The 20,620-nt window shown below is 51.0% G+C and overlaps 6 protein-coding genes across 6 annotated transcripts; 3 read left to right on the top strand and 3 right to left on the bottom strand.

Moving 5' to 3' along the window:
• Positions 1–482: 482 nt before the first annotated feature.
• On the bottom strand, positions 483–2,399 carry BJX68DRAFT_59194 (cAMP-dependent protein kinase). Its single transcript, XM_071049458.1, has 4 exons — positions 1,927–2,399; positions 1,770–1,862; positions 1,588–1,712; positions 483–1,530 (listed from the first exon to the last, which is right to left on the bottom strand). Exons 1-4 carry the CDS (start codon positions 2,177–2,179, stop codon positions 811–813), a joined length of 1,191 nt encoding a protein of 396 aa, XP_070900123.1. The 5' UTR covers positions 2,180–2,399; the 3' UTR covers positions 483–810.
• A 147-nt stretch (positions 2,400–2,546) lies between these two features.
• BJX68DRAFT_234801 (V-type proton ATPase proteolipid subunit) lies at positions 2,547–3,918 on the bottom strand. Its single transcript, XM_071039801.1, has 8 exons — positions 3,682–3,918; positions 3,596–3,613; positions 3,527–3,539; positions 3,390–3,472; positions 3,201–3,313; positions 3,059–3,143; positions 2,916–3,001; positions 2,547–2,865 (listed from the first exon to the last, which is right to left on the bottom strand). The coding sequence occupies exons 1-8, from the start codon at positions 3,727–3,729 to the stop codon at positions 2,823–2,825; spliced, it is 489 nt and encodes a 162-aa protein (XP_070900124.1). The 5' UTR covers positions 3,730–3,918; the 3' UTR covers positions 2,547–2,822.
• A 496-nt stretch (positions 3,919–4,414) lies between these two features.
• rom2 (putative Rho guanyl nucleotide exchange factor (Rom2)) lies at positions 4,415–8,523 on the top strand. Its single transcript, XM_071049460.1, has 4 exons — positions 4,415–7,328; positions 7,376–7,806; positions 7,863–8,294; positions 8,348–8,523. The coding sequence occupies exons 1-4, from the start codon at positions 4,649–4,651 to the stop codon at positions 8,429–8,431; spliced, it is 3,627 nt and encodes a 1,208-aa protein (XP_070900125.1). The 5' UTR covers positions 4,415–4,648; the 3' UTR covers positions 8,432–8,523.
• A 2,851-nt stretch (positions 8,524–11,374) lies between these two features.
• Positions 11,375–12,884, top strand: BJX68DRAFT_59280 (C2H2-type zinc finger protein). The gene is made up of 3 exons (XM_071049461.1): positions 11,375–11,883; positions 11,937–12,350; positions 12,418–12,884. The coding sequence occupies exons 1-3, from the start codon at positions 11,739–11,741 to the stop codon at positions 12,750–12,752; spliced, it is 894 nt and encodes a 297-aa protein (XP_070900126.1). The 5' UTR covers positions 11,375–11,738; the 3' UTR covers positions 12,753–12,884.
• A 2,712-nt stretch (positions 12,885–15,596) lies between these two features.
• Positions 15,597–19,600, bottom strand: BJX68DRAFT_234809 (putative RNA helicase-like splicing factor (HRH1)). Its single transcript, XM_071039802.1, has one exon. It carries the CDS (start codon positions 19,420–19,422, stop codon positions 15,727–15,729), a length of 3,696 nt encoding a protein of 1,231 aa, XP_070900127.1. The 5' UTR covers positions 19,423–19,600; the 3' UTR covers positions 15,597–15,726.
• Positions 19,601–19,755: 155 nt separating this feature from the next.
• Positions 19,756–20,470, top strand: BJX68DRAFT_234810 (uncharacterized protein). The gene has a single exon (XM_071039803.1). The coding sequence runs from the start codon at positions 19,935–19,937 to the stop codon at positions 20,184–20,186; it is 252 nt and encodes an 83-aa protein (XP_070900128.1). The 5' UTR covers positions 19,756–19,934; the 3' UTR covers positions 20,187–20,470.
• The last annotated feature ends 150 nt before the right edge of the window (positions 20,471–20,620 follow it).

Genomic DNA, 20,620 nt, shown 5'->3' on the forward strand with positions numbered 1-20,620 from the left:
AGTGATTGTAGATACTAGAGTTCGAATTGCCCAGGTGGAGGGAACAACCTTCCATTCCTGATCCGGGCAACCTTGCTGTCTTGGCAACAAGGCATTCAAGGATATATTTGATTTGGGTTTCAATGCAACGTACACGAAGAAAGAGTCGTTATTAGGTACTATGGACAGACAAGATCTAGTGGTCCGAATGAAGCGTACAGGAAAGCAACAGCATAAGGGCCAGTCGAAACAAGTAAGCAACCTTGATAAATTGCGGTGCGCCGTATATGTTTAGGTATGTCGAGCGTAGATGAGGCAGATGCGTGTGTCTGCACATGATATGTAAGAAGGGCAAAGGCCAAATGCCAGCACTTGAGATCAAGAACTAAGATGTGATTGAGGATTAGATGAAAGCCGCCAAGCTTTCCTTGTGATATCGACGCCCGGATAGTGCCGGTGTTCTCGACGGAGAATGGAGAACATACATATCGGCGATGTTCAGAGACTCGGTAGAAAGAGCAGGTATAGGCGACTTAAGGACAGAGGCTGCACAAGTCAAAACTTTCTCAGTAGAGTACGTATAGAATATGCCCAGTGCATGGGATTATGAGGTCGTAGAAAGTCATATCGAGGTGGATCGGCAGCCATTGCCGGTCCCTATATGGCGCGTCGAGCCATGCGCTCGCGGGTAGGTGTAATCGCCGCCATATGCTCCGGGCTTCGAGAGTTCGGAGAAATTTACATCTCCGGCGGGAAAGCATCGTCGCCTGGCGGGATGCTTGCGAGCGTAGAGTTCCCAGATAATGTTCGCACCAACTGTCATCCGCCATCCTAGAAATCACTAAACAGTGCCTCGTACTTTGACCGCATATCATCAGAATATACGCTTTGGTTCTTCGGATCAGGGTCGGGATATTCTTCAAAATTCCCGGTATCTGCGGGATGGTCGACACGAGGGATGATAGGACCTTTGACGCGGCGGTAATACAGATCGTCCCAGTTGATATCCGCAAAGAATGGATGGTTCCTGACCCTCGCTGACCCGCCTGATATGTGCCCGAGACGCTCAGCCGGATTCGTCTTACATAGTAACGAGATTATGTTCTGTGCCGCGGGTGACATATTTTGAGGAAAGCGTATGCGACCTTCGACAATCTGCTCGTAGATTCGCATGGGATTCTGGTCCCAAAAAGGGGGCTGTCCAACGAGAAACTCGTATATCAAGATTCCCAAAGCCCACCAATCCACGGCAAGGCCATGTCCACTGTTATGTATCACCTCCGGCGCCAGATACTCCGGAGTACCACAGAGAGTGTAAGTTTCGCGATCGCCGATCTGCTTTGCGAAACCAAAATCAACGAGCTTGATGTGCCCGTCCGCATCGAGGAGGATATTCTCTGGTTTCATATCTCGATAAACCACGCCCTCGGTATCGTGGAGGAATTCAATCGTCATTGTAATTTCGGCTGCATAGAATCTCGAGGTGGTTTCGCTGAACCGTCGCGCGCGGCGCAGGTAACTGAAGATCTCGCCTCCGGGACAGTAGTCCAGCTGGAGGAGGGTCAGTCAACTAGCAGAAGATAGCGCCCAGGATGGATAAGTGCGTACCAGCATATACAGACTTTGACTGTCAGAGAAGGAAGTTATCAGGGTTGTTATAAAAGGATGGCCGGACACATCCGAAAGGGTTCTGCGTTCGTTGCGAACATGCTCGACTTGCTTGAGTTTGATCACTGACGACAAATATGTCAGCCGGCATTCGATCGAATAGAGATTATGGTTATTCGTACCATCTGCCTTTCTCAAAATCTTCAGCGCATAAACCTTGTCCGGTTTGGCTCTTTCATCCCGCAATTTCGCCAGCCATACTCGGGCAAAAGTACCTGTAGGAAAACGAGCCCGCCATTAAAAGCCGTTCGGCAGGACTGACAGCGGACCTGTACTAACCGGTACCGAGGGTCTTCAACAGTACGAAGTCTCGAACACTCAGCTGGCGGGCCGAGAATCCTAGCTGCTTCTCCTCCGGCCGCTCGGTGATGACGAACGGATTGAGCTGTCGCTGTGTCGGCGGTCGGACTGACGATACCGTCTGCTTTTCGCGTTCGTGGATTTCTTCTGGACTGCGGCTACTCATATTCGTAGAGGCCGATGATCCCTGCATACCACTATGTGTCGAGGGGTCGGCGGTTCCTGAAGCCATTGAGATGGCTAGAGATCATCTCTCGGTAAGATGGCGGGGGAGAAGCGACTCGAAAAAAAGCAGAGCACAAGGTAGCAATTGAGCGAGTGGCAAGTTCACCAAGTTAGCGAACAATCGCGACAGATGCAGTTACCATATAGGAAGAAAAAAATGGTCAAGATCAATAGGAACGGGGGGCAAACAAAGAGAGATCACTGCGACTGCAGGATGAAAGAGCTTTTTTGATGTCGGCGCTACGGAGGCTCTGACGTTACCGGCTGGCGGGGCTGGTCATCTAAAGCCGCTCCTGTCAAAACAAAGGATCCAATCCAGTCACAATGCCTAGAAGAAGCATTCTTGTCGCATAATCGTGTAGTACAGGAAGAGGTAGCAGGTTCAACCTGATGCTATTTGTGGTCCGAAACACATGTAGACATGTACTAGTACAGGATTTCCTCCAAAAAGAGGATATAAGTCATAAATGGACTTGCGCGGACAAACCCAGTGCGCGATCTTGCTAGACTAGGACAGAGTCGGTTCTTGCAAGTCCGTCAGTTCGTCATCCTCGCCAAAAAGTCTATACAAGCAGAGGCGTGGTATGGCATCAATGGAGCACGAAAGGTCAAGCCGCCGGGGGGAACCCGGAGCCGACGCCAACTAGTACTCAGCCCGAGCTCTTCGAGTTAAGAATCAGGCCAACGATTAATCTGTCGCAGTTAGCAAGGTAAAGTTTATTGGCGTGAAGCATCACACGCACCCATATAGCCCAAGAACTTCGCCGAAAATCAAGATAAGGATCATGCCAACGTAGACCCTCGATTGCTGCATGTAAGCACGGACGCCCTATAACTGACGTTAGAAACCCCCGTTGACTTGTATAGCCAGCTGGTATCGGCTTACAGCGTCTCCAACAATTCCAATAGTGTACCCAGCAGCGACTCCTGCAAGACCGACCGAAAGTCCCGATGAGAGATGCATACATCCCCTTCACTCATTATTAGCGTATATTCGTTGTTTGGGTATATCGACGGGTTGGACGAACGTGTATAAACTCAGGGTCTGGGCCGGGGGCGGGCTGAGGTCACCCGCAATGAGAACAGCGATAACCAGACCGTAGACAGCGATAATACCGGACATGACGACAGGGATTAATGACTATCACAATAGACGGTTAGCGGATAGATAGTCGCGTACTGACCTGTATACGGGTCTTAAAAGTGCGTTGTCCTACCTTCATGATCAAGTCAGGCCTGAACGTACCAACACCGGCAATACCAATTCCGGCCTTCGCTGTTCCATACGCCGCTCCTACAGCTGCAATAATAAGCTCCAATTATTCGCCATATAGTCCGAGATTGGGCAACGTACATCCGAAGATCATCTTTCGCGAAAGTGTTAGCTACCTAGCTGCGGAGGTCGGGGTTGGAGAACACTCACTGCTGAGGCAATTCCCGCCTGGCTCCGCGTTAGCAATTAGAGTCTCAAGCACTCCTATGACCCAGCCAAACAGCTCGATGACTTACAAATGACAGGAAAGGAGCGAACTTGGGTGCGAAGTCGTTGTCCGCCATGGTGAGCTGATCTGAGGACGGAGCAGAAGGGAAAGGAGAAAGCGGAGAGAAAGAGAGCTCTAGCGCAGAACTCCGAGATCAAAACTGTCAAGAGATTAGAAGTATTATATAGAAGATTTGCAAAGAAAGAGCTTGAGATGTCGAGCGACGGAGTCCGCGTAGAGAGGGAGAAGAGGTGACCGAAGTTGCTTGCGTGGGCCACCGTATAGCCACCTTGGCCCGTCTGGGTTAAGCCTGACATGTGCCTGTTCGACCCAACAACTGAACTGACCTTGACTTCAACCCCCGTGCTCTCTTTTCTTCACGCACGCCAGTCACAACCACGATATTTCTCGACAATTCCCTCCCCGCATTCACGCTCACATCGTGCGTCATCCCGTCTGGCTTGTCGCTCCAGACTCGATCTGCCGGCCGATCGATCCGCGCTGAGGGAAGGATGCTGAGGTTATGAACTGCATCGGCACTGGTCTGCCATTGCGCTCGAGGCTCCTAGTTCACTTCGATTGCCGGCCTTTTACACCACGCGGTGTCGCCATATAGCATATCCAAGGCATGAGATTCTACTGAAGGACAATCTGCATCTCGCTTTTCCCTTCTTTCTCAATTCCTTGTTGTTGTTTGTCTCATTTCTTTGCCTTGTTTCCCTTTACGTTGTTTCTCGATCGACTATCAATTACTTGCTGTGGAGTACCGTCAATCCACCCCCCTCTTCCCTTTCCGCCATCTCCACGAATCGAACGAAACTCCCGAAACGTCTCTGTACGCTTTTAACGACTGGACTCGATACCCCTCCTCTTTTCTAAAACTCGACTCACGATCTTATAACAACCCACACCTCCTTTCGTCAATATCCCGTTCCATCCGGGGATCAAAATAGAGGGCCCAGCTGCAGAGAGAGTCCACGGGGATATCACACAACATGGCCGACATAGGGGGCCAGCAAGGCCGGAATCACCGGCCTTACGGCCATGCCTCGACTGTTCAGCGTGATGCTGCTTTCTCAGAGATTTTCGGCGGTGCTCGGCAGCCAGGACGCTCGCAGACCATGACATCTCAGACTCCTCACTTTTCCCAGGACCGAGCCCATACCATGTCCGCGCAAGTACAGCACCCGCAGATGCAGAGAGGTCCACCACCACCAATGCGCCAAATGCCCAACGGATACCCACCAAACCCACCCCCGAATGGACACTATCAAGCCTACCAGGGACCGTCGGCGATGGGTCCCCCGCAACCTCCTCAGGGGGCTCCTCGACCTTATCCCGGACGTTATGCTTACCCTCAACCTCAGCGCTTGGATTCTAGACCAGGTCCTGGACCTCAATATCAGGATCCGAAGGGGTATAACCGGGCGCCACCTGTACCGCACCCCGCTCTGAACTCAGACGCTTTCAGGTCAAGGTCCATGGCAAAACTCGGAGGACCGCCAATGTATCAACCGTCACCACCAAATAGTTACAACCATACATCCGCTCTTGCATCCCGAAACCAGGTGTATAACGCCCCTAACGCCCCGGTCCCGATTACCGCCCAGGGCCGCCCTGTACCGGAGAGACACGGAGATGGACGCACCATGTCTTTGACCTCATACTCAGTAGATCGCGAGGCAACCCGTACGATGACAGGACGCCCGATTCCGAATCGACGACCGCCGTCAGGCCCTGCGCAACCGCCGTTTAGCCAAGGTGAGGTGGATCCAGCTCATACTCAATTCATCAACGGAAGGCCTCGTCCGCCGAGCGACGGTTCAGTAGCTTCGCGGTCCTTCTCCATGGCATCTACTGTTACTCCCGATCGCACTATGAGCATGCAGAGCACTATGACTCACCGGCCAAGTACCACAACGACCACGGCGACCCTTGTCTCGAACAATAGCGTCTCACGCGGAAGTACAGTGCCAGTAGTTTATCCGGCCCTTCTCTCACGAGTCGCCGACGCCTTTCGAGAACAGATTGGGCTTAGCGAGAAGCAAAAGAACGGGTTGTCGTATCAGAACGCTTTTTCGGGTGCAGATGCAGTGGATTTGATTGCCTTGATTATTAAGACAACTGATCGGAACCTTGCTCTTCTTCTTGGCAGGGCTTTGGATGCGCAAAAGTTCTTCCACGATGTCACATACGACCATCGACTCCGAGATGCTCCCGGTGAAATCTACCAATTCAAAGAGACAATGGGTGAAGAGGCGCCCAGCTCTGAAGTCAATGGTGTTTTTACTCTCTTGACGGAGTGCTACTCCCCCACCTGTAATCGCGACAGCCTTTGCTATTCAATAGCTTGTCCTCGACGGCTGGAGCAGCAGGCAAGGTTGAACATGAAGCCGCTTCCCGGGCTGCACACGTCCCCATCTAAAAGCAACCTTCATGTTGACGACGATGCCGATGATAATCAGAAACTATGGATCAACATGGTTCCGAAGGAGGTTTCGGACAGTGTCGACGATCGGGAAAAGAAACGACAGGAAATCATCTTCGAGATCATGTACACCGAGCGCGATTTTGTAAAAGACTTGGAATATTTGCGCGACTTCTGGATGAGACCTTTACGTTCCGCCAATAACTCACCCATTCCCGAACACAGGCGTGAAAAGTTTATTCGGACTGTTTTCGGCAACTGCTTGGATGTCCTCAAGGTTAACGGTGCGCTTTCTGAGGCTCTCAACGCGAGGCAAAAGGAAAGCCATGTGGTGAGATCCGTGGGTGACATCTTTTGCCAACACGTACCTCGGTTCGATCCTTTCATCAAGTATGGTGCGAATCAGTTGTATGGCCGATATGAGTTTGAGAAGGAAAAGTCATCGAACCCGGCGTTTGCGAAGTTTGTCGAGGACACTGAGCGTTTGAAGGAGTCTCGAAAACTGGAGCTGAACGGATACTTGACCAAACCGACAACTCGTCTTGCGCGATATCCACTTCTACTAGAGCAGGTTTCCAAGTACACTGCCGAGGGTGATCCGGATAAGGAGGACATTCCTAACGCGATCAAGATTATCAAGGACTTTTTGTCTCGTGTCAATGCTGAGAGTGGAAGGGCCGAGAATCACTTCAATCTAGTGCAACTCAACGCAGCGTTGAAGTTCACTCCAGGCGACTATGTTGACCTCAAGCTCACGGAAGAGAATCGACAAATGTTGACCAAGATGGCGTTCAAGAAGACACCTACCGACACCTCCGAAGTTACGGCGTATCTGTTCGACCATGCTGTTCTCCTGGTGCGTATCAAGGTTATCAACAAGCGCGAAGAATTCCGAGTGTATAGGAAGCCTATTCCTCTGGAACTTTTGGTGATACCGCAAATGGACGAGATTATCCCCCAACCCGGCATCGCGAAACGCCCATCGTCGGGCTTGCTTGCAGCTAGGGCCGCCGCAAACCCACCAGCCGCTAAAGATACATTTCCCATCACTTTCAGACATCTTGGTAAGGGTGGATACGAACAGACGCTGTACGCCACAACGCCAACGCAGCGGAAGAAGTTCCTAGAACTGGTGGATGAGCAGCAGACGAGACTCCGAGAACGGAATAGTAACTTTTATTCCAAGACTATTATCTGCGGGAAATTCTTCAACGCCATCAACCGGGTTAACTGCTTGGTTCCAATTGGTAAGTGGTTCAAACCATCTACTCCTGCAAGACTAACCATTTTCTAGATGGCGGCAGAAAGCTGGTATATGGCACAGATAGCGGAATCTACGTTTCGGATCGCATGCCCAAGGACAAGTCTGCGAAGCCACGAAAAGTGCTGGACGTCAGCCAAGTCACCCAGATTGATACGCTAGAAGAGTACCAGCTTGTTCTGGTCCTTGCGAACAAGACCCTGTCCTCCTACCCCTTGGAAGCCCTTGACGTCAGTGAAGGCCAAAACTCAATAGCCAAGAGACCCAAGAAGATCCAAGGTCATGCCAATTTCTTCAAATGTGGTATCGGTCTTGGCCGCCATTTGGTGTGCTCTGTCAAGACATCGGCGCTGTCAACCACCATCAAGGTGTACGAACCTATGGACAACCTAGCAAAGGGCAAGAAGAAATCCGCCGTGAGCAAGATGTTCCAGAGTGGCCAAGACACTTTGAAGCCATTCAAGGTATGTGCATCCTTCCCCCCCAGTCGTCAATACTCGATACTAAACTAGTATAATAGGAATACTATATCCCCGCAGAATCCTCATCAATCCACTACCTACGCTCCACACTTTGCGTCGGCTGCTCTCGCGGCTTCGAAGTCGTTAGTCTCGAAACAACTGAAACCCAGTCCCTCCTCGACCAAGCCGACACCTCATTAGACTTCGTCGCCCGCAAAGAAAACGTCAAGCCAATCCACATCGAGCGCATGAACGGCGAGTTCCTCTTGAACTACAGCGACTTCTCCTTCTTCGTCAACCGCAACGGCTGGCGGGCGCGTCCGGACTGGAAGATCTCCTGGGAGGGTAACCCGAACTCGTTTGCGCTCTCGTATCCTTATATTCTGGCGTTTGAGCCGAACTTTATCGAGTTCCGGCATATTGAGACGAGCGAGTTGATTCATATCATGACCGGGAAGAATATTCGCATGCTACATGCTTCTATGCGAGAGGTACGCCGCTTATCTTGTACTATGTGGTATGGACAGTGACTGACAATATCTAGATTCTCTATGCCTACGAGGACGACACAGGCGAAGACGTGGTGGTTAGCTTGGATTTCTGGAAGAACAACAAGCAGCATCATTAGGCCTGCCTGCATGTCCATGTTTGTGGATGCAACAGCAACAGCACTGCTTTTGACTACTTTAGAAGGGGGTCGTGTTTCAATTATGCTCATTTGAAGAAGCCATGTCTTTCTTCAGTTCTCATTTCTTTCGCCTCTTCACTTTTTCTGTTTCTTTTCTCTTTCTTTTTGAGCTGTCCCAAAGATTTATTTTTCTAATACCTCCATGTCGTTGTTGATTTGGTCTGTGTCAGGTCGACCTTTGACCTCCCATATCTCCAGTTGGCCATTTATCTCCTGCTGTGTACAATGAAGCGCAAATACCATATGCTTTTTTCTTCTCCTTTTCTCCCTCTCATTTACATTTTTGCTAGTGTCATTGTCATTGTCAGTGTTGTTTCCCTCCCGCCCTGACCTTATCATTATATCTCTGTCGTTTCTGTCTCCGTTCCCATTTTTGCATTCCGCCTTTTCCCCAACATCAATATCTTTCCCTTTTCTTTCAAGTTTGTTCAACGATGCGGCAAAAATGCGGAAATCTGTGTGTATTGTGGTTGCGCTGCTCTGTCTCTTGTCTTGTATTCCAGGGCGCAACCTCTCTCCGCTGATTGAGATTTACATACCTTTATAGTTGAGCTGCACGGGGGGTTCTTGAATGGCGTCAGTGCATTCTTCTGAATTGAGTGAGTTAATATCTGCTGTGAAACGGAGGCTTCTTGATTCAATCCTCAATCTTTAGGCTTTAAAGAGTAGATATCGTAGGTTTGATATAAATGTCCGGAGCTCAGGGAAGGATCTTTACCACTATCTGACTCAGAAGGAATCCCAGGCATCGTATCATTCTCTTAGATCGACTGATGTTCGAATCTGTTTGCAGGAAGCTGTCTGTAAAGCAATCGTCCTTGGATCTGCATGTTTGACCATGGACATCGGCACCGGGCGCCGACGAAATTGCCCAATGACCTCGAGTCTCCCAAAACGGGCAAAACGGCCAACTCGGCCAACCCGGCCCGTTGATTCTCGAGACTCAAGATTGTAAAATTGCGCGCTATCTTGTTCAGGTCTCAGGTGCGCGCAACTCCGTTGCTGTATTGACAATCACCTCTCCTGCGATTCACACCACGTTTAGATGGTCGAATAGAACAAGGCTCGGCCGACGTAGATGGTCGACTTAATCGACGAGCAGGATCAATAACCATGTCAAGAAAACGCCATATCAATCGCAAATCGGCACCGAGATCCCAGAGGGCTTGATAAGATAAATTGATATTAGAGATAGCATAGATCCATCTTTCGACAGGCAAGCAAGTCGCCGCGCCGGCGGCAAGTGTTTATCGCACTCGCTATCAAAGTATCGAACGATAACAATGATCAATCAGTCAGTCAGCCACTTATCGATCGGGCGTTAGCTGTCGGCACCGACAATGGGTCCCTGCGGGCGAAAGACGGTCACTGATAAGGAAAGGCGAAGGAAGCTGCTAAGTCCCAGCGAGTAACGCTTGAGGAAGTCGCTGGAGAGACCATCCCACCTCCGGAAAAGCAAGCAGTTGGCAATCAACCACGTGGGAAAAGGTTAGCTCATTCAAACCCCGCTCGCGAAACGCGAGTTTCAAATCCCGGGTTTTGATTTCTGTTACGAGAGGAGGGCCAGTCACGACAGCGATGTCGGTAGGTCTGACGAAGATGAGGTTCGGCATTCCTAATCTGGCAAATATTAGCCGATGCAACCCTGCGGAGGGTCCGATAGAGTCAAGTCGGCGACTTGGTGCTTTTCCAAGGTTCATCGCTTCTGGATGGGGATCCAGCTTCCAGAAAAGATATCATCCAGGCTGCATGTTTGTTCAAGACATCCTCCGTAAGCAAAGCAACGCGCGGAAAGCGACAGCGAGCAGTCACAAAGAGCGAACGCCAAGTCGGAAATCGGCTCGCAGAAGATTAGAAATGTATATCTCGGCCGAGTTTATCTTCTCGTCGAGCAATCAAAGCTGCATCTTGTCTTCCTAACACCTGCAAGAGCAATTCGCAATTGCATCTTGATTGATCGTGATAACTGTGATGTTAGTGCGGAGCTTGGGAACAGAGGAAGGTCGAGCCTAGCCTGCCAGCCTCGCGACCCACGACTGCCAGGGACAGGCTGACAGTTGCGCCTTCTGGTGACACCGATCCACAGTGGGGAACCACGGACTGTTGGCCGATCAGTCATCAAGTTAACCGATCCCAGTGGTCGCTGGCCACTGCAATCCTAATAAATAATGGCTAAACGGTAGAACGGACGCCCGGAGTATACTCCCCGCCCGCGGCGAAGCGCGCTGAGCTCCGGATTTCTCGTTCACGGTTCAAGGATGATCATCGAGAGGGGGAAAGGGGAATCTGCGTTTGACGTTGCCACCTCGCCCCCTATCACATTATCAATCATGATTGTCTGGTTGAATGGGGCGGAATCCAAAGTTTGCAAGATTGTGGGCGAGTTGTTTGCGGAAGAACGGCGGCGAGTTGTTGATTCGGACCCCATCCGACGCCTCATGGTTGGGCCTTTGGTACGAGTCATGCCGCATCCAGCAATATTAGCGGTGGTCGGCCGACGAGACGGCGATTGCGTTTAAACGATGCAGAAGCATGTCAGACACGGGGAAGCTTGTATGCGAGCTCGACGCCAATCACTGTATAGCAGGCTGAGTGTTGCTGCACGAGCAGAGTCCCTGCTGACCAGCTGCAACAGCTTTCGAGTTGAAGGTTCGTATATTTCCGGGCAGTTGCGGCGGATGGCCGGCGAAAAGTCCGCAGGGAGAGTTTTCCGGGTCTGGGACTCGAGAGTCTGGGGAAGAGCGGGTCGGCTGGGCTGAGACTGACTGGGACTGGGACTGGGACTGGACGGGGACTGGAAATGAATCTGGATCTGGGACTGGGACTGGATCAGCAGTCGCTCTTGCTCTGTTCGAAGGGGAACCTCAGACGCAGCAGCTCAGCAGTCACAAGAGCTCAATTCTTACCTTTTATCTGAGCGAGACCGGAATGTAGTATATAAGCCCCGGCGGATGAATCCGACAGGTCGTGCCCGGCCCACGTCTAGTCTATAAAGCCCGGCGATTTGGAGAAATCAGATCGCTGCAGCTGTGTTATCATCTGCTAGTGATGTGGGGTTCGTCGGCGACTTCTCCTCCCTCGCGCGCCGTCACTGTCGCCTTTGCCTGCTTCTTATTTTATAACTTTAGTACGAGTCGCTGAGTTGGAGTCTTGCATCTCCCCCAATCCTGTCTCCGTCTTCACCTCGACTCCAAGTGGAGCGATCTTCACCTCCAACACCTCCAACGCGAACATACATAACACAAATATGCACTCGCAATCCCCCTCGACCACAAACAGCCCGCCGGCCACGAGCTCCCGTCGTCTGAGCGTGGGCACAAAGTCTCGAACATGCGTGCATTGCGGTCGTAGCTTTCGACGAACCGAACACCTCGAGCGCCATGTTCGAACTCGTGAGTGTTCCTCAATCCAGTCCCAACTCATAGCCCCTACTGACACAACCCAGACACAAAGGAAAAGCCATACACCTGCTACTGCGGGGCGGCCTTTTCACGCCGCGATCTCCTCAAGAGACACATGACCATCGCCGGCCATGAAGAGACCAACCCTCCCACCAAGTCCTCTCCCAAGTCCCAAGCCCAGATCGACCGCGAGAACACAAAGCAACGGGTCCGTCGAGCGTCCAAGTCACAACGTGCCTCTGCAGTTTCAGGGCCTCTGCCAGTACAAAAGATTGCCATTCCTCCATCGCCAGAAGAGGGCACCGAAATAGTCCAGTGGACAATGCAGCAACCATTCGATAATGTCCTCGAGTCCCCTTCTACAGACGGCGCACACGACCCGGAGATTCTCGAAGCAGCCCAGCTCCTGCTTCCAGGGAGCCTACCTCAAAACTACCCACCCACACACCCATCACCACGTATGTCTCACTTTCATTTCCTCCACTCGGGAAAACCCCCCAATTACTGGAACTAACACTACACTAGCCCCAACACTAACCTACCTCCCCGAAGAGTTCAACCACTTCGAAGACGTAACGGTAACCAACTTCCTCGACTCCCTCGGCATCCCTCTCGAATGGTCCAACGGCGCCCACCACGGAAACGACGCTCACGCCCACAACAACAACTCATACCCAGCCGAAGTCCCCGAAACAGCCCTCCACCCATTTTTCAGAGAACGCGACAGGTCGCGCGCAGAGTCGTCATGGCACCTACCCCCAGACCAGAGCGCGTACGCTGGGATCGGAATGGTTTCAGATTACGCCAGTAACGTTTATCATTACCACCCACCAGAGGATCTCGCTGGACGCTGTGCGTGAGGCAACCAATGTCGGCGACTGGTAGAACGAGCCCGTAGCCCAAACTCGGGTTTATAGGGCGGGATTGTTGATCTTTCTACGCTTAAAATGCAGATAGTATGGAGTTATCTATTTTGTGTTTCGGTCGGTCGGATTGGACTTTTGGGTTTGGGTTGGAATTTTGCTTGATCTGTCTAATGAATGAGAGAATGGACATAAACACCTATATATAGTCACTTACCTGTGTTGCAGGTCAACAAAAATGCCATTAGAAGATACACCAGTCACACTACATACGTCCTCCATTCCATAACGAAGTTATCGATTGCGTCTTCCCTATGCACCACAGTTAGCAGTACATAAGCCTGGATTCGCCGAAGATCTTATGCAACTAATTATGTACTGATATAGATATACATAGCACCTCTGGGGAATCACGCCCAGACCATCCGACTTCCAGCCAACAAACAAGCTCTGAACTAGTGACTCTCCCCCAAGCCCACATGGGAAACTAGTCCGACGGTCGTGTCTCCCTAGTGGGACGTATATACTTACTCCAACAGTAAGCCCAAGCTGCAGCGTCTCCAATTCTCACCCTACGAAGGAAGCCCTCGGTCAACCATCTATCAGCCACTCTCGTTTCTAGCTAGGGTGCAGATTGTACTGAGTGACCCCACTCCAGACTTGTCTGGACTTTGTACGTATATTTCTTTTTAGTTTTGTTCTGTGCGGGTCAGGGAGGGTCAGTGGTGGACCGTGGGGGCGTGGAGTATCCGAACCCCGAACTACAGTAGTATAGGAACTATGACCATTTTTTAACCCACGGTTTTGAAGGGGGGAAATTGAGGACCATTCCGTGATGTGGCATCACGGCAAGTCAACGTCAAGCGCAGGCCCTACAAGCTTGTTGCTAAAGGTCTCTAGGTTGGGAGGGCATGCTGCCTCATGAAGAGCAACGACAGCACCACTAACTTCATGACCTTTTGTCTCTTGTCTCTAGGCTGTTAACATGTAATAGAAACCAATCTTGACGGGTGATAATATTGATTATTGTAATGGCATTCTTCTTTCCCCATGACTGATGAGAAAGGATTAGTATATATCCATGGTAATTATACATGTAATGCTTATATATATCCTCCAATAGTCAAAATTTGTGCCAATATAGAATGGATCACTATAGTATATTCCCAAGATACCCTTGCAATAATAGTAACCTTCTAGCCACGGGATCCTCTCCATATCAAGAACCCCCTTCTATATGGTACATTGCCACTTGAAATACTCAAGGTTCCTGGTGTTACAACCCTAGGTTGTTGTACAGACCACATGGAGAGGAAAATAGAAAAAGCAGAGGCGCCAAATTTCTTCAATTCTTTTCCAAGAAGCGTTTCACAGCATTTGTCCCAAATCCAAATCTCCCGCACCGCAAACTGCTTAATATCTGCCATCCTCCATACCTCTTCTTCGCACCAAGCAAAACCAGGTTTCTCACTATAGCTATGTTTAAGCACCCGAGAGGGACTAAGCCTGATAACCTCTCAAGAAGACTCAGCGAAACACTTTAGCCTCTCACTGTGATTGTGAACAACGATGTCTTAATCAGTGTCAGATCCGCAGGCAGTAGACTAGTATAGCCGCAACTTTGGTCGGATTCGCGAGTCCAATTTTGGGCCGATTGATCGACACATTTCGAAATGTATCGGTTCAGGAAAAGAGTTGCCCATACTCTGTAGATATGAGGGGTAATCCTCTTTGAAAACGGTCGGCATCGGCGTTAGCCGCGTGGAATGGTTGGTATTGCTGTATCCTGGTGCATTTGAAGGCGTTAACCTTGAAGCATAAAAACATTGTATTATTTTTGTCAGGGTTGGCGGGGAGCTTAAAGCAACGGCTAAAACTACTATTTCTGGGCAACAACTAACCAGGTTATCTTCACATTGGGTGATGGTGGTAATGGTTAGCCTAGGCCACACAACCAGGTCTCATCAAACAGTTGGACACCTGCTGTTAACCCTGCAGTAGTCATACTGCCATTTACGGTCTAACGTTCCAAGCGGCCTGCTCGCTGCTTTTACACTCTTTGCCTAGTACTATATCCTGTGGGAATTGTTAGGATCGTACCGTCGTGTCGTCGCAGTATACAAACAACCTTCATTACGTAAAGTATGACGCTGTCCAAGCTCCTGATTTGGGTTAACCCACGCAATAGATACATAGTGGAAGGCTGGAGGTGCAAACGTGTAGACATAGTAGTTATTGATGCGCCTAATTAGTGGCGTCCACCCCTTGGAAGCAAATTTTAGTTTCCTGCAACTTTTACTCCTGCTGCACTACCTATTTTATATAGTAAAATAAACACGCGCCCTTTATAGTAGAATACACTAATTTATGACGTGACTTTAAAATTAAGAGTTTCTCTTAAACTTAACACCACGTTTGCAAGATCTTAATAACCTTTCTAACTATAAAATACCTTACTATCCCCTACACCTCCGCCTCCAGCGCTATGGGATGGCACTATTTATCCCTTTAATAAGGGACTAGGCTTACCTAGGGCGTGAGAGGCGCTAAGCCTAACTTAGATCTAGCTACTACATTAAAAGCTATACAGAAACTACATCTTTTAGAGATAAATTAACTAAGATACTTAATCCTGAAGTCTTGAATACTATATTTTAAATAAGGCACGCGCTAAAGGGCGCGTGTTTATTTTACTATATAAAATGGGTGGCGCAGTAAACGCCACCCCTCGGGAGCAAAAGGGGCAGGAAACTAAAATTTGCTTCCAAGGGGTGGACGGCACCAATTAGGCGGTTATTGATGTAACGGTCAAGACGACTCGAGTATAGAGCATCTTAGTCCACGAAGAATACGAAGAGGTAGATGCATAATATACAATTTCTACTATCTAACCGGGTATACATAACGCAGCGTAGCAAAGACAACAGACAGGTCTCTCGAAGTATATAAGCATAACATACTCCGCAGCAGTCTAACCCCAAGTTCCGCCACCACCACCACGCCCCTGCCTCCTCTGAGCCGACAAGCGCCAATCATCCTCACCGGCGAACCGATTATGCAGCGGCTGAATGCGCTCGGCCTTCTTCCGCTTCGAGAGCCGATCCGTCGGCGCAACCTTGAAGAACGTGGGCGCCGCCTCAACAAGCCACTTGGGCTCGATCGCCGTCGTGCAGTGCATGTACTCCTTGGTCGTGAGTACGAGCGTATGGTAGATGACGTGCTCGGCTGGCTTGCCGAAGAGCGCAGAGCTGGGATGCATGTACACGGGTGTGCCCTCGACGAGGGTCTTGTAGCCCTCCTGCGGATCCTTGCGCGCGGCGTTGCGGAAAAAGCCCGTGCAGAGCGCTTGGCGGACCTTGGTGGAGTTGCGGCCGCACGAGACGATCTTGTGGTGGTAGCGCTGCATGATCCCGAGTAGCTGCTGGCGGACGTCCTGCGCGCGCCGGATCTGGCGGGCCTGGATGAAGTTCTCGAAGCACCAGGCGTTGTTGAAGTTGGATTTCTTCCAGGCGTTGTAGACGTTGAGTAAGGTGAGATGGTCGCCGTGTGGGTCGTGGAATTTGGCCTTTTTCTGGTCCGCTTGTTGTTGTTTTTCTTTCGGGCGGTAGAAGACGGATTGGATGGAGAGCATGGCGACGATGCTGAGCATTTCTTCGGAGCAGCCAAGGTCGACTGAGGCGATGAGCACTTTGGCTAGGGCCGGTTCCATGGGGAAGTCGGCCATCTTGCGGCCGAGTCGGGTTAGTAGACCTTCGTCGTCTAGGGCGGATAAGGCGTAGAGTTCTTCAAGAGCTGTAAGCATAGTGTTGGTTGGGGGCGGGTCCATAAAATCAAAATGGAGCAGGTCATTGATGCCCATTGCTTTGAGCATGAGAATAGTATGTGACAGGTTTTGTCGTTGGATTTCGGGGATGGTAGTGGGCAACATCTCAGATTGGTAGGCCGCTTCAGTGTACAAACGGAAGCACTTGCCAGGACCAGTTCGTCCAGCACGTCCAGCTCGTTGCTTGGCTTGCGCCTGAGAAATGGGTGTGACTACCAGCGAATCCATTCCGAGTTTGGGATCGTAAGCATTCTGCTTCACGAAACCTGGATCAATGACATAGTAGATGTTGTCAATTGTGATCGAGGTTTCTGCAATATTCGTAGCGATAACAACCTTTCGACCACCTGGCGGAGCAGGGTCGAAGATCTTACTCTGCATCTCACTGGGTAGGGCAGAGTAGACTGGAAGAATCACCAATTCCGGCACACTTGGCCCCAATGCCTTCATTCGCTCATAGAGAATCTCGCACGCAGTGTCGATTTCCTCTTGTCCCGTTAAGAACAGAAGCATATCTCCCGGTGGCTCAGTCAGGTGAATCTGCATGACTGTGATAAGCGCTGCATCAAGATAATCCGACTCGGGTTCCTTGGAGTACATAATCTCCACAGGGTAAGTTCGACCAGGAATGGAGAAGATAGGACAGCCATAGAAGTATTCAGAGAACTTGTCCGCATCTAGAGTTGCAGATGTGACGATAAGTCGTAGATCCGGTCTCCGCTTGAGCGTCTTTTTCAGCAGTCCAAAGAGGACATCTGTGGCGATGGTTCGCTCGTGAGCTTCATCAAGCATAATCACTGAGTACTTTCTCAGATCTGGATCTAGAAGCACCTCTCTTTGAAGCATTCCGTCCGTCATGTACTTGATCTTTGTCTCTGGGCTGGTGCAATCCTCGAAACGAATCGTGTAGCCGACCTCTGCACCAAGTTTGCAACCAACCTCCTCGGCCACACGCTTGGCAACCGACATTGCGGCGACACGACGAGGTTGCGTACAGCCAATTATGCCTCTGTTGGCGTACCCACCCTCGGCCAGATACTGTGTCAGTTGCGTTGTCTTTCCTGAACCAGTATCGCCAACAACAATGAGCAACTGGTTGTTTTCCACGGCTTCAAGTAGCTGATCGCGGAACTTATACACCGGCAGACTCTCCCGTTGCTGCTTGATCGACATGTTCGTCCGTTTTCCAAAGGACTGATTCTTGCCTAAAGTAACTCGCTTCCACTCAGGAACAGCCTCATCTGACTTTGTCTGCTGAGCAGTACGAAGATCGGCCGCGAATTGTCGCTCGCTGGCCATGGGATCTTGCCATTGGGCATTAAGGTCCACCTCTGCTGCTCGCTCCGCCGCTTTGTCCTGGGCCTCCTGCTGTCTGAGATCGCGTCGTTCCTTGGCAAGACCCGTGCCCGCCATCGCTGCGCGGTTCATCGATCCATCCGGAGCCTTGACCACTCGGATTGGAGACAGTTCCAGCGACATCTTGGTCTGGCCAGCCAGGAAAGGAGGTTCTTCGTCTCGAACCTCGATGTCGACATCCTCCTCCTCTTCAAACGTGCCTTCTCCAGTCAATGTGGCATGGTATTCCTCGTCGATATCGGGATAGTCGAGTGCTGAGACAGCACCGGATGCTATCAACTGCTTGATTTCCCATCGCTCGGGCGACGTTAAGCGCTTCCGGTTTTTCATCGGCCTGCCATTTGACTCCTCGATAATCGGGACATCTGAGCTGAGGTTGCCGTATCTATCGTTCGATGAAACTCCATCCAGTCGTTCCATATTAGCTCCAGAAGCCAGCCGCCGCTGAGGGATGAGGTCTCGTCCAGTTTCCTGATCCACTTCCTTCATGGACAAACCAATGCGCGAGCCTTGTACGCTGATCACCTTGACCTTGACAGGTTGACCGCGTGAAACGAGATCCGACGGATGGTTGACTCGAGCCCCTTCTTGCATCGCAGAAACATGTACCAGCCCGTCAACTTTGCCCTTGACTCCCTGCAAATTTACAAAGGCGCCAAAGTCCTTCACACCAGTAACTTGTCCATCGTAGACCTTGTATATAACCGGTTGATCGTCCAACTCGACAGGCGGAGGTTTCCGGAAGTAATCATCGTCATCGTCGCGTCGCCCTCTCCGTCGTTCGCTTCGACCATTCCGGTGCCTTTCATCCTTTGAGCTGCTGTACCTCCCCGTCGACCGTCCAAACTCATCCACCTCCTCGTCCCTTATGCGGTAGTCCGGACTCCGCTCTCTCGACCGCGAGTGATATTTATCCTTCCGCCTGGTCCGACTATAGTCATCGTACTCGGGACTCCGACTCCGCTTCCTCTTCTCGCTCTCGGTATTCGAATATGACCGCGCCGGTGCCTCTGCCTTCCTCGCCTTTCCCGCCAACCCCTCCAACATCGCAAACGTATCATCCATCGCCGAAGCCTTCGCATCCTCCTCCCCAGCCACATGCTTGGGTATCGCCTCATCCTCCCACCTCTGCTCGCGATCCGGCACAGCCAAGCCCTTGAAAACCCTCGCCTTCTTCTCCAACGCGTTCAGCGCATCCATATCATCGCCACCCCCCTGCGATTCATTTTCCTGTTGTTTCTGGTTCCGGCTCTTGTACTTGGGGTGCATAGTCAGGACAAGCCGATCGACGCTCTCCAGTAAGCTGTTTGGGAACTCGGCGCCGTTCTCCTCGAGCTGCTTCTTGAACTCGCCGAATGATGCGCATTTCAGGTGCATGTCGACGACAAACTCGGCGACGACTTTGTCGTTTATCCCCAAATGGTTTTGGAGCTCGTTTGTTATGCGCGAGATCAGGGAGAGGTGTTCGAGGGATTGAAGGTCGTCCATGGTGACGGTGGAATCACCGCGAGGTGAGTGGACTACTTTCGGGATACTGTAGCGTGCGATGTGAGAGTTAGCGACTTGAATGACTGCGAAAGAGTGTGCGACACTCCTCGGTGCAGAGGAGGAGTTCGTTTGGTTGGAGGTGGAAATTTGAAGCTGTTCCAAGTCGTCGGCGGAAAATCGTGGCGTGGTTGATTGGTCACCGCCACCGATAAGATAAGCAACTTAACCCTCATTCACGCTTGTTGCTACACAGGGTTGATCCTTGTACTCTGGTACTTTTTATTTTATTCTTACTGCATCTTGCGTAAATGAACATTTGATGGACATTTAATATCCTAAGGAGATAGAGTCAATGAGATTCGAGGGAAGACACCCCGCACTAAAGACTAACTAAGAAATATATCGGGCTATATGAATTAATAGTAGACATTAAGGAAACCCTAGCAGCGTCTGCCATATCATTTTCCCACATGCAAAACAAACCATTAATGATTACTTAGAGAGCGAGGACGATGGCACCAAGAGCCATCACACCGGCCAAGGTAGATCCGAAGCGGCTCACGCTAGCAGCACCAGTGAACTCGGGGGCCTCAGGGCTGGTGCTGGGGGGAGTTTCGGGAGATGTTCCAGTAGGGACCTCAGGCTCCGGGGGAACAGAGGTGGTCGTTGTAAAGGTAGGAACTGGGGGAACGGGGACCGTGGTCTCCGGAGGAGGAGTCTCAGTCTCCGGGGGAGGAGTCTCAGTCTCCTCTGGGGGAGGGTGAGGGGGCTTAGTAGTGGTGGAAGTGGTGGTGGGCTCGGGAGGAGGCAAGGTCGTGGAGTCAGTCTCGCAAGGTGTTGTAGGTTCCGGAGGAGGCTGAGTTGTGGAGTCAGTCTCGCAGGGAGTCGTGGTTGGCTCCGGAGGGGGCTTGGTCGTGGTAGAGTCTGTCTCACAAGGAGTCGTGGTTGGCTCTGGAGGGGGCTTGGTTGTAGTGGAGTCCGTCTCGCAGGGAGTGGTCGTTGGCTCCGGAGGGGGCTTGGTAGTAGTGGAGTCAGTCTCGCAGGGAGTCGTGGTTGGCTCTGGAGGCGTGGTAGTATCGTCATCACATGGAGTAGTGGTGGTAGTAGGCTCCGGAGGAGGAGTGGTAGTATCATCATCACAAGGCGTTGTGGTGGTGGTAGTAGGCTCCGGGGGAGGAGTGGTAGTATCATCATCACA

Source organism: Aspergillus pseudodeflectus (genome assembly GCF_044049435.1).
Source record: "Aspergillus pseudodeflectus strain CBS 756.74 chromosome Unknown BJX68scaffold_16, whole genome shotgun sequence".
In the NCBI taxonomy this organism is placed as follows: Eukaryota; Fungi; Ascomycota; class Eurotiomycetes; order Eurotiales; family Aspergillaceae; genus Aspergillus; species Aspergillus pseudodeflectus.

What these genes read in the sequence shown, in the direction of transcription:
- BJX68DRAFT_234810 (XM_071039803.1), top strand. Translation starts at nt 19,935, where the DNA reads ATGGCACCAAGAGCCATCACACCGGCCAAGGTAGATCCGAAGCGGCTC.
- BJX68DRAFT_59280 (XM_071049461.1), top strand. Translation starts at nt 11,739, where the DNA reads ATGCACTCGCAATCCCCCTCGACCACAAACAGCCCGCCGGCCACGAGC. An exon ending in CGAGCGCCATGTTCGAACTC is followed by an intron (nt 11,884 to 11,936) that starts GTGAGTGTTCCT and finishes GACACAACCCAG; the next exon opens with ACACAAAGGAAAAGCCATAC. An exon ending in ACCCACACACCCATCACCAC is followed by an intron (nt 12,351 to 12,417) that starts GTATGTCTCACT and finishes ACACTACACTAG; the next exon opens with CCCCAACACTAACCTACCTC.
- rom2 (XM_071049460.1), top strand. Translation starts at nt 4,649, where the DNA reads ATGGCCGACATAGGGGGCCAGCAAGGCCGGAATCACCGGCCTTACGGC. An exon ending in ACACTTTGAAGCCATTCAAG is followed by an intron (nt 7,807 to 7,862) that starts GTATGTGCATCC and finishes CTAGTATAATAG; the next exon opens with GAATACTATATCCCCGCAGA. An exon ending in TACATGCTTCTATGCGAGAG is followed by an intron (nt 8,295 to 8,347) that starts GTACGCCGCTTA and finishes GACAATATCTAG; the next exon opens with ATTCTCTATGCCTACGAGGA.
- BJX68DRAFT_59194 (XM_071049458.1), bottom strand. Translation starts at nt 2,179, where the DNA reads ATGGCTTCAGGAACCGCCGACCCCTCGACACATAGTGGTATGCAGGGA. An exon ending in GTTGAAGACCCTCGGTACCG is followed by an intron (nt 1,863 to 1,926) that starts GTTAGTACAGGT and finishes GTTTTCCTACAG; the next exon opens with GTACTTTTGCCCGAGTATGG. An exon ending in GTCAAAGTCTGTATATGCTG is followed by an intron (nt 1,531 to 1,587) that starts GTACGCACTTAT and finishes ACCCTCCTCCAG; the next exon opens with CTGGACTACTGTCCCGGAGG.
- BJX68DRAFT_234809 (XM_071039802.1), bottom strand. Translation starts at nt 19,422, where the DNA reads ATGGACGACCTTCAATCCCTCGAACACCTCTCCCTGATCTCGCGCATA.
- BJX68DRAFT_234801 (XM_071039801.1), bottom strand. Translation starts at nt 3,729, where the DNA reads ATGGCGGACAACGACTTCGCACCCAAGTTCGCTCCTTTCCTGTCATTT. An exon ending in TTGGAATTGTTGGAGACGCT is followed by an intron (nt 3,002 to 3,058) that starts GTAAGCCGATAC and finishes CGTCAGTTATAG; the next exon opens with GGCGTCCGTGCTTACATGCA. An exon ending in GAAGTTCTTGGGCTATATGG is followed by an intron (nt 2,866 to 2,915) that starts GTGCGTGTGATG and finishes TAACTGCGACAG; the next exon opens with ATTAATCGTTGGCCTGATTC.